Source organism: Haliaeetus albicilla, chromosome 7, assembly GCF_947461875.1.
Source record: "Haliaeetus albicilla chromosome 7, bHalAlb1.1, whole genome shotgun sequence".
Taxonomy (NCBI): domain Eukaryota; kingdom Metazoa; phylum Chordata; class Aves; order Accipitriformes; family Accipitridae; genus Haliaeetus; species Haliaeetus albicilla.
Genome location: NC_091489.1, coordinates 30,501,435 through 30,519,189, shown reverse-complemented (window position 1 = coordinate 30,519,189; position 17,755 = coordinate 30,501,435). Strand labels below are relative to the sequence as shown.

The 17,755-nt window shown below is 38.8% G+C and overlaps 1 protein-coding gene across 4 annotated transcripts in view; it reads left to right on the top strand.

The window, feature by feature from the left end:
• The window catches only part of MACROD2 (mono-ADP ribosylhydrolase 2), a 942,372-nt gene that overhangs the window by 19,073 nt on the left and 905,544 nt on the right, over positions 1-17,755 (top strand). For all 4 annotated transcript variants that reach the window (XM_069787543.1, XM_069787546.1, XM_069787545.1 and 1 more), the window contains exon 3: positions 5,963-6,070. In XM_069787543.1, the coding sequence (XP_069643644.1) occupies positions 5,963-6,070 (108 nt within the window). The remainder of the gene's footprint in view (positions 1-5,962; positions 6,071-17,755) is intronic.

Genomic DNA, 17,755 nt, shown 5'->3' with positions numbered 1-17,755 from the left:
TTTCAAAAATTAAGATGCTTTAAAGTGTACTAGACTTTAAAATCTTGGATATTTTGGCAGTGACTGAGTTTCAGAGTTGATTTTACAGTAATGTTAGCTTTGTGCCATCCTTTTCCATCGCACCGGCTGAGCATATTCAGGCCCTTTATGGGGGCTCCCTCTAGTGAGCTGTTTTGAACGTCCTTTTTCCTCTTGGTTCTGAAGAATTTCACAAGTTTTCTTACCAAGTGCACTTTTTGTTCGCTAAATCTAATGCGTTTTTCTGCACACGTGTAAGCTGTAAAGGTCCTTTTCCTTTGGTGCGAGTTGGAAGGAGTTGTAAGTAGGCAGTCCTATCCCTCAGCTTTATTTGCTGTATTTGGTGTTAAGACCTCAGCTGATCAACTTTGTCATACTTCAGGCTGTGGCTCTGTGGACTCATAGATGTTGGGAGCATGATTAAAGGCTCAAAGGGTGTGACCTAGGAGGAAAAGCTAAAGGAAGTTGGGTTGTATAGATAAAGGGATAGAAGATGATGGGGTGGATCTGTAGGGAAAAAATGGTGGTGGGACATAAATTTTCAACTGTTGATAGTGAAGATTTTCAACTCTAATGTATTCCTGAGGCTGGGGCAGAGGGGTGAAGAGGAGGACCTAGGGCATTTGTGGTGTCTCCACTGTTGTGTGTCTTTAAAAAACAGCCTAAACAGATTTTGGGAAGGATGTAACAGGATCAACTCTATCCTTCCTGCATGTGGGTGCAAAGATGATTTAGTGACCATTGACTTAACTTCCTAATAGGAGCTACAGTAAACTTGTTAGCAATACTAAAGTTAAAAAAAAAAAGCTGTCTTTTTTGCTTTATTTCTGTATTAGATATTTTTCAGTATATTGCTACATTTCCCTAGCAGATGTTGTTTCTCGATATTTTTTTTTCTTCTGTCAAAATCTGTCAAAATCACCCAAGAGAAGGGATGGATAAGACGTGAATGAGGGCTAGGTAGGCAGAGGAGAAAAGTTTGTGAATTTTTTAGGTCAGAAAAGTGGCAGAGAGGCTGAGTAGGCACTTGGGAAAAAAAATCAAAACTTAAGTCTTATGAATTGCTTTCATGTTTGTTGTTTTCTTAGGGTTCTGTTAGGGCCTCATCTGCTTGTGAATATGCAGATTTTTGATGTGCATGTGGGGTTGCTTTATACTTCAGTGTCTCACTTGGCAAATTTAATTTTATTTCTTTCAAATGAATAGATTTGAACTGACTGTAGTTATGCCTATAGTAATTTTACTATAGAGTTTCTATTGTGCTGTGAATGGAATTTAGAAAGGCATTTCAAAAGTTTGTGGATATTCCATTTACCTTCCTCCTCTAATAGTTTTCTTTGTGTGCCAATTAATTCTTCGAATTCATCTGAACCTGAAAGCTCTAAATGGTTTTGAAACTACCTGTATGGGAGATCATGGCTTTACTGCTGGTTTTGGCCCAAGGTCTTGAATTAATTAGGACCCTTTATTCCAGAGGCAGGGCTGGCATTAACTGATCCTGGGAAGTTGTCAGGGATGAAGACTCTGGGATTGCACTGTCTCAGAAATTAGATAGCTAGACTTTACATGAACATACCTTGTAAAATTCACATTAAACAAAAGAAAACAGGGTTTATTTGCTTTTGACACTCACACATGATTGTAATGAAATATGTGAAATGTTAATGTGCTTGAACTGCAGTTTGAGTCCATTCATAATCCTCACTGTTGACACAATCTACATAACTGTTTGCACAACTGTTGAGAATAGGGAAGAAAAATGACTAATGAAATTCATTGTGTGAGAGTTGGGAATGAGTGAAGATGGCCAAACTAATGCTGATTATCACTGCTTTGTGAGAGCTCCCCATGGGTTTTAGTTTTGCATGTTTGTGGGGTGTGGGTGTTTTGTTTTTTTTAAGAACTGTCTCCCAGTAAAAGCTCTATTTTTACTTTTTCAATGGAGATGGACATGGGGTAGAAGCTGGGGACAGAGTGATACTCGGGAGGGAAGGAGAACACCAGAAACAATCTTCCCAGGGGTACACAAGGATAAAACCCAAAATAAAGCAGAAGCTATTGTTCATATTTAACACTGCCACAATTCTATTTTGACAGCTATTTTAGCATTTTACTAACCATGGCTTGTTTAAAACCGGTGATCTAAAGGCATCCAGACTTTGTGTGCAGGTGCTTGCTACCTGTTCAGTTTTACTTCTGAGCCAGGAGAGCTGTGGTGATGAAGGAGATGGGAGCAGTTCTTCCAGCAGGGAGGGAGCCTTCCTTCCTAGGCAGTCTTCACTGCCCAGCTGGATGATCTTAAAAATCTTCTAGTGCCTCTTAAATTTTACTGTAGCTATGCTGGGATTCCTGTGGAGGTACTTCAGAAAATTCAGTCTCCCTTATTCTGCTTGCTTCTTTGTCCTGAAAACTTATCATATTCACAGCCACAGACTAAACAAAATATTTCCTTGTCTTGGAGTCTGTGATGCCTCCATCTAAAACTGAGATGGACTTTGTCATAACCTTGATGTAGTGTGAGTTTAGTTGGTGCGGATTTTTGTTTGGTTGTTTTTTTTAGGACTGGAATATACCTGAATTTTCCTGGCTTTCCAACTGTTCTGCCTTCTAAGGTGCTTTCTGGACAACCCATATGGAGACAGACTCGAAAGTTTGATTTGCTTGGAAAGCAGGCTTTCTTATCTCTAAAAACTTAGGCCTTTCAGTCTAAGGACTCAACTCCTGTTTTGTATCTTGTATTCAATAGTAGGTTACATACCAACCACTTCAGAGGATTTATTTCTTGAGCATGTATGTAAAGCTGTCTCATTAATGAGAGCAAGAAATATTCTCATTATGCTACATGTGCCAAGTAAATCTGTCATTGCTAGGATTTTATTAATGTGCTAGTATGTACACATGGTGTGTGTCCTTTGTGAAATACATAATACTCTGGAATTGCTGGTTTGTCCTTGCTGAGTTATGGTACCATGAATTACAGCATAATACCTACAGCATTTGAGTTTCTTGGGTGTATTTGAGGACTTACTGTACTTGTTCCCCAACCTGAGATTTATCATTACTTTAGGAAGACACTTTGAAGTAAATGAGTGCAGTTTTTTTTTTAATCTGAGAAGCAGTCAAAAATGTGTGTGGTGAAGGAAGAGATGGGAGACAAAGGTGGGAAGCGAGTTATTTGTCATGGCCAGGAATGACTTCACTGTCCCTGCCAAGATGACTAAATTGACTACAGGGGAAGAAAATATCCCAAATCAGGTATCAGTTTTGACTTTGTTAGGAAATGTTGTCTGCCAGACCCAGAGATCTAAGAGATGGCAAAAGAAAAACGGTTGTCCCTCCTACAACTATTTGTGTGATATTGGGATTACTTTTGTAATTAGCAGCATATTAGTAGACTTGTTGAGTCTCTTTGACTGTGGACGAGACTTGGCTCTCTACGACTTCTGTCAGTGTTGAGCATCCTTCTGTAACAACCAGCATGAAATAAAGTGTAAGCTCAAATCCTCTGTTAAATTAGACTTTTATTGAAAGAAATGAGGGTAATCTATCAAAGATGTACAAGGCAGCATATGCTTTTACTGCTGAACTGTATTAAAGACAGTGGTGATCAGGGCTCTTCCAAGAACTGTGGGGCAGGTAAGGGGCTTGTTGAAGAGGATGTGGTAGACCATATAGGAGTGGTGTGTGTTTTGGTTGGGGTTTTTGGTCTCTCTTTTTTTATTTTTTTATTTTTTTCTTTTCCCCTCATTAGGCAGTGACTTTATTAATGCTTTTCTGTGGGGAAGGAGTCTCAGGAGAACCACACTCAAATATATTCAGTACTTGCAAAGAGTGAGAACTAGAGGCAAACTTGTGAAGGCTGTGGAGGATGGAAATTTGGGAGGCAACGCCAGTGTGCGCAACATCGTGTTGTGTGTCACCCTACAGAGTTAGATGACCTTACTGGTGAATTGATCGAGGGACATGTCTGCTTTCCCTCGGACTGAGAAATTAGTGATAATGAGAATTAGCTTTTTTTATTGTGTGGTATCTGTTGTCTTCATGGTTCTTCCTGGTGGATTTTTTTTGGTATTCGTTTTTGTATCGTATTTGCACAAATACTGTAGTGTCCAAGCTGTACTCTCTATTTAAATGATTTTAGTTTGAAGAATTCAATGTGTTTTGATTTGATGTTAGGTAGTGTTGCAGTAACTCGGGCAGAAGGGGGAGGGGGACGATGATGGTGTGCGGTTTAAATTTGGCAGAGCTCCAGTAGGATGCTCACTGGGGAGGGATGGGGAAAACAAATGTCCTACTTGCTGGGAGAATGCAGTTAACATGAAAGCAGATAATAAATTAGGCTCTAAATCGGTCACAGAGGCTGATTTTTATTTTAACACAACTCGACAGCTAACTGCAATGGTTATCTTCTGTGGAAAAATGGATGAACAGTATGACTTTTAGGTTAGAGTGATACAACGTTCTTATTATGATAATAGAAACTTGCTACCTTTCTGCAGAAACACTCTTTGCTTTGGTTAAGGCACTGAGGGTGATCTGGTGGCAATGAAATAGTAGCTTTAGGAGCCACATACAGAAACTGAACTCCTGAATATGCACACTTGGATACAAGACTACCTTTATGCTAGTGTTATGTCATAGTGGCAACATATCTTTTGCTGGAGCATGTGATAGCTGATTTAAAGTAGAACTGAGGGAGACTAGTTATTTTGGAGTGGTTGAGATAAACGATGATTTCTGATACCAGTCATTTGTGCTGAATTAGAAGAGCAAGATCTAAAATAAATGCAACTTTTTTATTTCTACTTGTGGTTGCTTGTAATGCTGACAAATTTGAGCAGGTATACTTGAATTGGTGGAAATTGATTAAATGAAGGTCAATGTAAATACTAAAGGGCCAAATTTGTTTGGACTGCTTCTACGTTCTTGCTAAATCTTCGCTTGAGATTTTTTTACTTACAAATAAATTTCACTTGTTCTGAAGATTGGGAACTGTTTCCCATTTAAATTGTGACCTTAGCAATTTAGTTCTATTTCTGGCCAATATATAAGCTCAAGCCTCTTGAGATGCTTGGCTTGTGTTGGAAAGAATTGATTTAAAAAAAAAAAAAGTCAGTTAAGCAGTCTTTTTTTCTCTCCTTAGTTCTTTGCTAATGATGTGGATGTCTAATAGAGCAAGACTAGGTTAAGCTTTTGGCCAATAAGTGTTTGTAGAAGTGATTGGGGTAACTGAACTGTTATATATATTGAGTATGATGCAAATGAAGTGAATTGGTGATGCAGAAATGAAGAGTTTAGCAGAATAAGGGGACCTATTTTAACATTGTTTAGTAACAAATCTTTTGAAAGCTGATGTATGTTGTCTTCACGCCCCCTTCTAGTTGAGCAATTTCAGGTAGCAAAGCCAAGTTTATATTTGCTGGTGTTTTCGGGTTTTTCTTCTTCCTACTACCTGCTGCCAGGGCTAGTTCTGAATTTTGGGGCTGTTGGCAAATGGCGTGCTTGCATGTTGTTGTGCGCATTCGGAATAATTCTGGGTTGGGTAAATTATTGCTTCAGTAGGAGGATTATCTTAACTAATTCTTCATTTTTTTTTTTTTTGTAACTTGCAGTCTTGTGGTTACCAAAGAAAATTCTTTGATGGATCTAGCTCCAAAAAATGTGTATATTTATACAGTTTTTAAATCAAATGGTATGTGGGCAAGGAATCAGTGCTTCGCAGTAGCTTGTATTTGACAAAAAAAAAAAAGCAAAGCATGTAGTGTGTTTTAGTGAAATGCTGGTATCTTTGTGGGTTACCGGTGCCCTCTCGAGGCAAAACTGAAAGATGCTGCAGTCTGACAGCAGTAGTGTAACTGGAACTGCTGATGCCTGCTCTGGACTTGTAAATAGAGATCTCAGACTGGTGTTTGTAACCAGGTTTTACTGCTTTCTTGCTTTGTAGGTGAAAGCACTAAAGAAGATCTGCAAGGGAAGAAAAGTCTGAGTGAGAAAGTTTCTCTCTATAGAGGTGACATTACACTGCTTGAGGTTGATGCCATCGTTAATGCTGGTAGGTGGTTAAATGTTTTATATTGTTATGCCTTTAAAATCCTTTATAGGGCCATGTAACGAGTTTGAGCTTTGAAAAGTTGCATAAAATTGGTATGTCCTGTGGAAATCTTTTGGAAACAACATATTTTTTCCCCAACTTTTCTATATTGCCTATGTTCATCCTGTGTGCCTTTGCTGTGACAAGGATTATTGTGAAACTTTAATAGCATGGTCACCAAGAAAAGAATAATGATCTTGTATCCATCTTTTGACCTAACTTGAGTAGCTGAGACTTCACACTTGACATGTAGAAGGCTGAATTTTGATACTAACCTACTGCAGTACATTCCAGTCTGTTTTTATAAATCGAGCCATTTGTGGGCTAGGTAATGTGAAAAGCTCAACAATAAGCTGATAGGAAAACTGAATTTCTGTTTTATGTGGCTTGAATATTTGCTTTCTTGTAGGGAGACTGTATCTTTCAGTTTTTTGGCTGTGACCTACAGAGTTCTAAATAGTATCATAGAATAGGTTGGAAGGGACATCTAAAGGTCATCTAGTCCAACCCTCCCTGCAATGAGCAGGGACATCTTCAACTAGATCAGGGTGCTCAGAGCCCCGTCCAACCTGACCTTAAATGTTTCCAGGGATGGGATTAGTTTTAGTACCTCTTCTTGCTTAGTGACCATGTCTCCATGTATGCAACTGAGGTGAAGAAGTGTGCGTAGCATCCTCTTGTGACAGAATAGGAGGGGGAAATGCCTATGCAATTTCATTGTGCATTGGGTTATAATAAGCTAATTTGGCTTGCTGGGAAAGACTATGGGAAGATTCCCCCCTGCACACATGCCCCAGCCAAATCTTGCCTGCATTCCCCACCCTGAAAAGAGTATGTTTTGTGTGTCTTGAGGCTAGAAATCTTTTACCCCCCTAGTATTTGGCTAGTGTTGTCCTTAACTGTTAGGAGTATTGATTCATTTTCAAGAACTAATTTTTGGTATTAGTCATTTTTTGGAAGGAAACATACTGCAGTATCTTCTCTGTGGTGGAATAAAGCGCAGAGATTCCCAAGGCTGTGTTGGCCAAAGTGAAAAAGCTGTGTGGAGATACTGGCTCACATCTGTAAAGAGTACAGAAATACTTGCTCATACAGTGTAGAAGTTAGTGAATAGACTCTCTTGGATTGTTTGATGTTGTTTCTCTCTGCCTAACTCCCCATTTCACAGTGAAGACATGCTACTGGGTTTTGTGGACTACAGGTAGAATCCAGTTATCTCAAAATGCTTTTTTGCACTCCAGTAAGTGATGAGGATGGTATTTCCATGCAGAAGTTTTTAAATTAAAATCTTCTGGTTTACTGATGTACAAAAGCCTTTCCAAATTACAGACAAACAAACAATATAGTAGCATCCATGTAGTAACATGAACCTCTCCTCACTGTGTTGATAAAGCCTCTGAAGCTTTAATCTTTTATTTTTTTTTTCCCCCCTGATTCTTTGAAGATGACATTTCCAGTAGTGCTCTTGCTGACTTTATTACTCTACAGTAAGTCAATATTAGCATACTTCTTTTGATTTATATTTAGATTCTCTTTGTTCCTAGGTCTCCCTTGAATTACAGGCTGGAACTGGTTGCAGGTTAGCTTCAGAATGGGAATACTTTGCTTTTCTTGATTTAAAGGGGTTTTCTCCGTTTCTCTTGAAATGTCCAAAAACCTATATCCCAGGCTGTCAATGACACTATCTACTTGTAAACTTGCCTGCCATCCTGGTAAGGAATGCATCTATCAGAGTAGAAATAAAAAATAGAACCCAATTAAAATCAACACATATTAATGTGTAATTTTGAGGAAAGGATTAAAGATCACTCAAAACCACCCAGTAAAACTGAGGTTCCAAGACCTAAAGAGGGACATAAGACTCTTCAAGTATCTAGAAGGCTATTTGGCAAAAAGAAAGAAGTTGTTTCTACTGATGGCTTTTGTAAGTAAGTTAAAGAGGAGTTGGATTTGGCCTTGATGAGAGATTCAGATTAGATGTTGGCAAAACTACTTATAGGAAGGGACAGCGATACTCTGCGGTATCAGGCTGATGTGTAGCAGCAGTCCTAGGTCAGGACATTGGTATGGGTCAGTTTTTGAGATTCTTCTAGCCAATTTCTTCTCTAATATTTTATAGTTCCTGAACTGCATAATGTATTAACTACTATAAATTGCTAATATGCTTAGATTAAAATACTAATCTATAGTTACCTTGACAAATCAAATATTCTTTATATGTCAATGCAGTAATTAAATCTTAAGTGTAAGCCTTTGATTTGTTCATGGTTTCAGTGTTACTTTTTCTTTTGAAGTTAAACCTTTTAAACTTATTGTGGAGGATAGCTGGAAAGCTAAATGAGGAGGATGTTTTGGTTCAAGTACTATATTATTTATGTAAAAAATCCAGTTGCTGCACTGAGATTTTTTTTTTAAATCAAACAGAAAAGTTTCAGTGAAATTGTAGTGTCTCCTGGATGGTATCTAGAAACATGTTTCTGCACTCTATGATGCTTTTGCAAAGAACTCCATTGTTTTTCCTTCTGCAGTTAAAATTATCCAAGCCTTAAAGAGAGAAAGCAAAAAGTAGTCATGTCCTGTTTCTCCTTTGGAAAGCTCCATCTTGCAGACATTCTTATGGTCTAACTAACTAACACAATCCCCACAACATCAATTTCTGTCTGTAAGTTGAATAAAATGCAGCCCATCGAACATGGAATAGGAGACAGACTTTTTAGAGGTAAATCTGTGCAAGTTCTTTTCATACTTGAAGCCTTTTGGCTACCCCAAATGTTAATGATTGACACCCTCCCTATCCCAGGGCATGCAACTGGCAGGGGTAAGAAGGGAAGAGACCCTACTGAGACTTTCTGTCTGAATTTAGGAATTCCATTAACTACCTCCTGTAATAAATAGTTTAATACACAGCAAGTCATACACAAAGCAACAGGAAGACACTTACAGTTTGAATTTTAATTTACAATTGGCTTATGGGAACAACATAATATGCCTTCAGTAAAGGGAATAGTTTGGCAAATTCTGGGACCATGGAAGGGTGCCACATGGTTCAAATTGTCTCCAGATTTGGGTATGTCGTGGTTTAACCCCAGCCAGCAACTAAGCACCATGCAGCCGCTCACTCACTTCCCCTGCCCCCACCCAGTGGGATGGGGGAGAAAATCGGGAGAAGAAGTAAAACTCGTGGGTTGAGATAAGAACGGTTTAATAGAACAGAAAAGAAGACACTAATAATGATAATGATAACACTAATAAAATGACAACAGTAATAATAAAAGGATTGGAATGTACAAATGATGCACAGGGCAATTGCTCACCACCTGCCGACCAACACCCAGCTAGTCCCCGAGCGGCGATTCCCTGCCCCCCTTCCCAGTTCCTAAACTAGATGGGACGTCACATGGTATGGAATACACTGTTGGCCAGTTTGGGTCAGGTGCCCTGGCTGGGCATGAGAAGCTGAAAAATCCTTGACTATAGTCTAAACACTACTGAGCAACAACTGAAAACATCAGTGTTATCAACATTCTTCACATACTGAACTCAAAACACAGCACTGTACCAGCTACTAGGAAGACAGTTAACTCTATCCCAGCTGAAACCAGGACAGGGTACAAGCATATTAGCAAAAAAATTTGTATTTTCCAATATCTGCCTGTGAGGGATAACTGAGACACAAATGGATTTACTTGATTAAACAGGGGTGTGAGAATATGTGCAGTAATTTGCTTATAGAGCTGACTTCATGCTGTGGTGCTCTCCTTTGGGTAACCAGATAACGACATGACTCTTTGGAGTATGGCCAGGTTTATTTCTGAGCTGTACTATACAAATGCTTCTGTTAAATTTAGTAGCTTACCTTATGATCTGAATTCTGCTTCCCCTTTGACTTTTGCACATACAAATGAGACAAAGTGATAACTGAATTTCTTTTGTTAGGCTAACAAAGGTGTTAATGGTGATCTTATGCAGCTAAATACCGAGATATCACTGACGAGCACTGCTACAAAAGGATCCCTTTTCTCCTAGACTTTAACAAACTGAATGTTACTTACTTCCTCAAAGTGTTTTACAAATATTTTATGCTAAAAGAGGACAACTATGGAAACAGTGGAAGTAAAAGTTTGTGTCTTTGCTTATTGTCAAAGCCATTGCATCATTACAGTCACTCTGAAATAATTCTTGATCAGGGTGAGGATCTATTTTCTGGCTGCTGAAGAGAGTGAGAGTTAACCTGAGATGCGTTGTGATGGAGAAGGTAGCTGAAGAAGTGAGCTGATACACCATGTTGCTAAAATCGATGTCAATTATCTACCCCGTAAATGTGTTATCCTTCCAGAATGGTTCCCTAAAACTTCCTTGCTACTGATTGAATTGCAGACAGGTATTAGTTTAACTTGATGTTTTGCCTAAGGTGCCCTGTTATGTTAATTTCCTTCCCCCCCTTTTTTTAAGGATTTGGGTAAGATTTGTACAAAAAACCCCTTTATTTTTACTCCTATATCCTTTTCTGTCCTTTCAGTATTACGCTCCTAAGAATGTGAAGAGGCTGTCCCTGAGGCAGGTACTTAGTGCATAAATTCATGATAACTGCCCTTTTTAACAAATTAGATATTCCTGGATGTCCCTTCATCCTCATGTCAAAAGTGCTTCAAGCACCTGGAAGCTAGATAACCACAATTAGCTGACTTCCAAATAACCCGTGAGAACTGAGTTCAGAGTGTGTGTGAGTATTTAGGGAAGGGAGAGGGAGGTTGTTTAGTCCCTCTGCCCCTTTCCTCTCAGCTCTAACACATATTTTATTCATACTGCTGGCATTTCCTAATAGAAAACATTTCTGTGGGCCAAATGGGCTATGCGAGAAAAATCGTTTCAGACAATATTGGAATACTAAAGCCACAAAATATGTAATGCCACCCCTACTGCTTTGCCACCTCCCTCCACCTTAATGTTTTTGAGCTGCTTTCTCCAAGGTATGATATGGATTTAGGGAGCAAGTCTTTCCACTGCTGGTTAATTTAGCAGCAGTCCAAAATAAGTGGTGTATGTCCTGCGTTGACTCTAAAAAATGTTTCCCTCTGAGTCTGCTTGCCTGCTGCCTCTGCTTATTTAAAGTCTGGATGGTATGACATGATGGTCTTCATGGCTTAGGTGTGCCTGATGTAGCAACACTGGTGCTGACTGAAGTTTTCAGGGCCTAATGAAAAAACAAAAAGGATTAGTCCACCAGTCATGGACCTTATTCTGCTTGCTTCTAGGCTGCTTCAAGTATGTTGTTTTTATAGAGCAGCCAATCCTAAATACAGAAATAAGCAGTAAAAGCCTCAGTAAGATTTGAAAAATAAATTGTGCTGTATTTATGGTACTAGCTAAGCAGTAAATACTAAATTTCCTCTGCATTTTCAATGAAAATAGGGAAAAATATGTTGCTATTTATATCATATGCAATAACTTTTAAATCTGAAGTAGATAAAGGAGTTGCATTTATGGAGTGAGTGTGTATGTATGTCTATGTACCTGATACACCTTAAGCAGCAGTTCACCACTGCTGGCCTCAGGTATTCATTTACTACTTCTTAATAAATCGTATTGGCCCAGTTCCAAGATAAAAAGGCATGTACTAATGTGCTTGTGAGTGAGTTTTTACTAGGAGTAAGATTGAGGGGAAATGATTGTGGGGAATGGTACTGAGAACAGAAACCTTTAATCTACAGGAAAAAGGAAGGTGATCAGTTCTGTTCAAGTAGGTATTTCTGGCAATAAGTTTACAGTGTTGCTTCTAAATTAGCAATTAGACAGTTGCTACAGTTGTAGCAACTAGGTGGCTCCCTTTAAACAGTACTTGAGTGCTGGAATCCTTTCTAATCCTCCCAAATCTGGGAGGATTAACTATCACTTTTTAAAGGGAATATTTTTTTCCATATGAGAAAACAAGTAGAGAGTAAAATCTTACTCTGATAAGTAGTGAAAAGTTAGTGAAGAAAATAAGTAAACAATTTTTTATATCCCTTTTTTACTAACCTCTGATGCTGGAATGTAGTTACTGAACCTCATACTCTTCAAGAAGAGGCTTCCTTTACAGGTAACCATCTACATATCTGCAGTGAGTCACTTCAGCTAGGGATGCTGGTTTGGCAGACACGCTGCACAGGTTTCTTTGCTTCCTTGGCATATTCTGCAGCGCTAGCCGAGTGAAGGTACGCAGAGGGGAGGATCTCTTGGTTGCTTTAAGATGCAGAGGTGTTTTCAGGGAGTGAATTACATCTGAGTCTTTCTAACAGGTTTGTAAGAGTTTGAAATGCTTGTCCTGCTTTACCTCCCTGTCCCAGTACTGGAAGCATGTGGAATTGGAAAATGTTTTGTTTTGAATATGCTGTGTTTGCTTTGCTTGTTGCAGGACTGGAGCCTGTGCATGACTCAACCTAAAGGACGAAATAGCTATTTTCATAATAAGTTTCAACTTTCCCTAATGAAATATGCCTTTCCTCCCTCAGGCTTCTGACTTCGTGACTGTTTCAGTATTTTAGTGTAACACCAATATCTTTCTCAGTTTTCTTAACTGGACATAGCAACAGATTTTCTTCAGGACTCTTCTTTTCCTGGCCTTGACCTTGAAGTACAATCTGATTGTTTAAATTCGAGGCATCCATTTTTCTCAAGTTCAAAATTACACATCAAGGTAGAAGTACTATGTATTGAAACTGGGAACTGAATAGATTATCAGTGAATTATGCTTAAACCAGTGCGTAAGTATAGATAGTGGCTGAACTATGCCTTTCCACATAAACAGCTTGTTAATGGGCAATCAGTCACTGCAGTTGCCTTGAACTTGGTGCTTAAGGAACAGGTGGGGAAAAAGGATGGATTCTAATCTGGAACAGATCTGACATCAGGCAATTTCACTGATTGCTAATCCATTTCATTTGGCAACTTAATTTATCACACAAAATTTTTATGTTGTAGCTTCTGAAGTAGAAATTACTTTAGAAGTGGCGTGAGTATTACGAAGGTATTTGAGTTAGTTGCTGGGCCTGAGCTAGTATTGTGTATATACTTACTCTCCCTCTTTTTATTTTACAGTGACTGATAGTTCTTACTCTGGAGCTTATTTGAAATTATTCTTCAGCTCTTCATTCACTATAAAAATAAGTCCCTTAATTCAAATGTTCCTGCTATTGAAAGTGGAATCAACAAAACATAAAATCTGCCCTTATGTTGCTTATAGGATTTTTGCATCGGATTTTTGCATTTATTAACTACCATAGATTTTGTGGGGGTTTTGTGTTCTCCTCCCACCCCCAACTGAGCTAAACACAAATGGTTGCTTATGCTGCCAGCTTCTTAGTGAGTTTGGTGTCTAGTAGCATGTTTTGTAAGCATGTTTTGAATGTTTTATCTCCAGTGTACACATAGGGAAACTGAAAACTTGTATTGAAATCGCTTGCATGGAGTCATCTGGCATCTGCCTATGTAACTTAGACTGTTGTAATTTCCTCTAGGAATAGAAGCAATAATGTTAACAAATTGTTGTTAATTTGGTTTTCATCTTTAGTGTGAGCAGACTGTGGTCTTAATCAAAGGTTTCTCAAGTTAATTTACAGTTGGTGCAATTATACTTGCGTAAAGCCCCAGACTAATTTATATATAGTCCCCACTTACTCATCGGAAAAGTTAATGTTAATAGTTGAGGGAATTGGTCATACTCAATCATGACATCTTTGAGTGAGTTTATTACCACTTTCTGTGGAAAATACTTTAAGTGTGTCTGATAAGTAGTAGATATGGTTAAACTTACCCTCTGCTTTTGGTCTGATCTGATATCAATGTAGTTCTTCCCTTTAGTGTGATACTCATTTGGATGAAAACTAAAACTCTGTGTAAAGTGACAGTGATCAAGAGAATGAAACCAAAGAAAAGTACAGCTAGAGGTGCAGTTTAATTTAGGTGGACTACTTTAGCTGCTGTCTCAGTCAAACACCATTTGCTTTAAGGATGTGGCTTCGTAAGACTGAGGAGTCCAACTCAGAATTGTACTGTAGCAAGGATGGTCACAATATACTTTGAAAATACCCCAGGTGTAATTAGTATAATTCAAAACTTAAGAACAAAAAAAGAAATGATTGGCAGTGCTGCAGACACATGGCAGGAATGAACTTTTTTCCTTGTTCTGGGGTGCTTTGGGAGGGGAAAATTAATTGTGGTGAAATGTTTTCAGTATGCCAGTATATTCTACCAGTGTACTTACAGCTGTGTCGCCTAGCTAACAGAGATGGCTTCTGGGTGGGTCTGTGCCTCGGCCATGGGCCTGGACATTATCCTGCCAAATCGTGTTGTGCTCGAGAGTCTCGGGTGATGGAATGAATACCTAAACCTTGCATGCCTACAAGGAAGGCTTTGCTGATCAGCCTGCCATGTGGCCAGATTCTGCAAATAGATAGGCACTTCATGTTAACAAGCAGCGGGATGTGAGTGTTCAATGACTTAATGAGAAGCCATAAAAAAAGCAGTAGAGAAAAAAAAATACACTTTCCATTGGAACAATGCACTCAAAAGGCTCCTTAAACTAACAGATTGGACAGAGGCACCAGACGCACAAGTTGAGGTTCAGAGCAATGCTATTTGACTTTGCATGTTATGCCATGCTGGCCTAGAAGCCTGAGAAGAATGAGATGAGGGTGCAGGTTATCTGAGTGTAATACCTAAATACCTAAAACAGGTTGCCCAGAGAAGTTGTGGATGCCCCATCATTGGAAGTGTTTGAGGCGAGGCTGGATGGGACTTAGAGCAAGCTGATGTAGTGAAAGATGTCCCTGACCCTGGTAGGGGGGTTGAACTAGACAGATGATCTTTGGAGGTTCAATCCAAATTCCCTTCCAATCCAAACCATTCTGTGATTCCATGAAATACCCTGGCACAAAGTTAGATGGCCAACTATCTCCTCTGACTGGATTTGGTATAGTCTACTAGTCTTCTGAGAATATAACATAAAAAGGGCAAGGTGGACATTATAGTAGCCTAATCTAACCTGATGGTCTGTGGTACGTGGATTTCTTTAACAATCTGGTCTTCATCAGTGTTGATGCTTTCAGGCCACTGTCTGTTTTACCTAGAACAATATGTACTTATTTCTTTGTGCATTCATTGTCGAACCCATTTATTGTGTCTGATTATTTCTAGGCTTCCTGGGGCAATAATTGTCTATATAAACCATATGTTGCTGATATTTTTGTTCATTAAAAAAAAACAAATGCAAACTGCTTAGGAGCTTTATGAATACAAATAAAACATTTCAAGTAACTTTGACACTTTCCAGAGTAGGGGGAGAATGGGTGGGAGTTGAGGACACTACTTGCATTAACTGTGACTTGTCAGGTTTGGAAGTAACTCATTTTGTGTTTGTGCTTTCACTTGGTCTCTTTGCTTCTCAGGTTTGTGCTTGGCCACTCAAACTTATCCTATTTTATCTCCCTAAAACCAAGGACTGTACATGTTGCAAGCAGGGCAGTCAGAGCTGTGTGGGCTCTGCTGGAGATCCAGGTTCCTAGCAGTGTTCAGTAATTAAGGGGAATAGTAACAGGCTGTGAGATGTCAAGCCTTTCACTGTATCATCTTCTCTTTTAACGTTTCTGTCCTCTGACACTGCTTAATTTTATCCTTTGTAGTTTGAGTGGGTGGTAACTTAAAATCCTTGTTCCTGTTAGCAGAACTTCTTTCCTGTATTCCAGGACTCTAACATGGACTTTAACCATCAGACCAATGTGATTATTGATCCTTGATGCCATGGTTACCTTGGATCTTTTTTGTGTGTGCCCTTTCTAGAGAAAACTAGCAACATACAGGCAAAACATTTGCCAAGTTGAATTTCTTGAAAGTCTTTAACTTCCCATGGTTGAGAAGTGCGAGGTGCTGTGGGATGTCATGAATGCTTTCTGACAGCAGGTGGCAATAGTGCCACTGTTATCGTGAAACCTTTTTTTTTGCCTGTATACCTTAATTTTACTAGACATAAAATCAGTAATGACTTAAGCAGAGGAAACAAAATGCATGTATTCTAGGACTTCTTGTTGGATAGGCCATTGATATGGCTCGTACTTATTAAATGTGTACTCCATTTCATTATGTGTGTTTAGTGTGTGTTTGAAATAGAACAGGAGACAGACATGGTTTGGAAGAACTGTATCTGTTTTACTTCACAGAGGAAAATATTTAGGAAGGACCTTGCTATCAGCCTGTCTCATCTTACGTTTGACAGTGCAACTGTCATCTTGAGTGCACTGATGGAGCAGTGTGGTGTAAGAAACTGCTCAAGGACGGCTTGAACAATTATGCTTCATTTCATAATATTAAATCCACTTTTAATCAGGACTTGTAAGAGATTATCCAAAGGATTGTGGGCTTTTTTTTTAAGCCAATAGTTGCAACAGTATGTTCTCAGTCAAGATAGGCATGCAACATGGTATTTTTTTTTTTCAAGCTTTTGCATTTTAAAAAACCCAAACCAGTCAAGCTTCTAGTAATTGTGAAGTGTTAGGACACAAAAGAGAAGACTTCTTTGAAGTCTCCTCTCTCTGCAATACCTATAAAATCTTGGCAGCGGATGGTCAGCTGGTAGTCTGAGATTATTCATGTAGTGTTACTATTCATACTTCTCTGGATGTATGATTGCTCTTTCCTACCTTTATGTTGTAACAATAAACACATTGGGATGGACTAGGTTGTTCTGGGTTTGTACAGGTATTAGCTCAACATGATCTCAGTCAGTGTAAGTAATACAGTAAGGTTAGCATGGGAATTAGTATTTCTATGTGTAATGTAATCCCATTAAATATGTGCAGTTAGGTATTGAATAGGGGAGGGTCTACTTTGGTTGGAGCAAGTAAGCTTTAGGTTTATCTCATCTAACTTACTAGATGCAGGAAACAGGATACCTACTCATCAAAATGGTAGTGAGAGTTGTTAAAAAATGCTGTTGTGTAGCAGTCTGGCTAACCCTATCTGTCTCCTCTTCCTTCTCCTTTAGCAGAAGGCATTGCTTTTGCTTAATTCCCTTAGCTGCTGAATAGAAGAGTGATGCCGTGTCTTTTACCCTGTGTTAGGATTTCAGATTTGCCTAGTGGTTTGCCATTTGCTGCAGATTTTGGGGAAGCTTTTTGGAAATGTTAGTCACTTGAAATTCAGTTTCAATTACTTGTTACATAAATAATTATGGACTGTGAAATGCAGTTTAGGTTTTGTTTTGACCTATGGCTGTTAGAAACTGACTTTTCTGACAAAAGGAAAACATTTCTGTTGCACACCCAGAAGTTGCTTTCTTGAGGAATTGAGAATGTCTCTTGATTAAAAATTAGTATTAAGGGTATGGCTTGGCTTTAAAAATCAGAACTCCAAACCCCTTTGTGTGACCTGTCACAGTCATGAAAATTGGTAATGGCAGCTAAATATACATCAAAGCATGGTGGAGGCTTGTGGAAGTGGTATTTGCTTGTTAATCCAAGCACAATGGCAAGTGCTGTTTGCATCATGTGCATGTAATAGACACTTGTATGTTTATATGCTGTTCTTCAGAGTTGTTTCTGAAACATGCTGTGTTGTTTGGATGTATGTGAGAGTTGTTTTAATTATAATATTGAAGATGCTGAAAACCCTTGT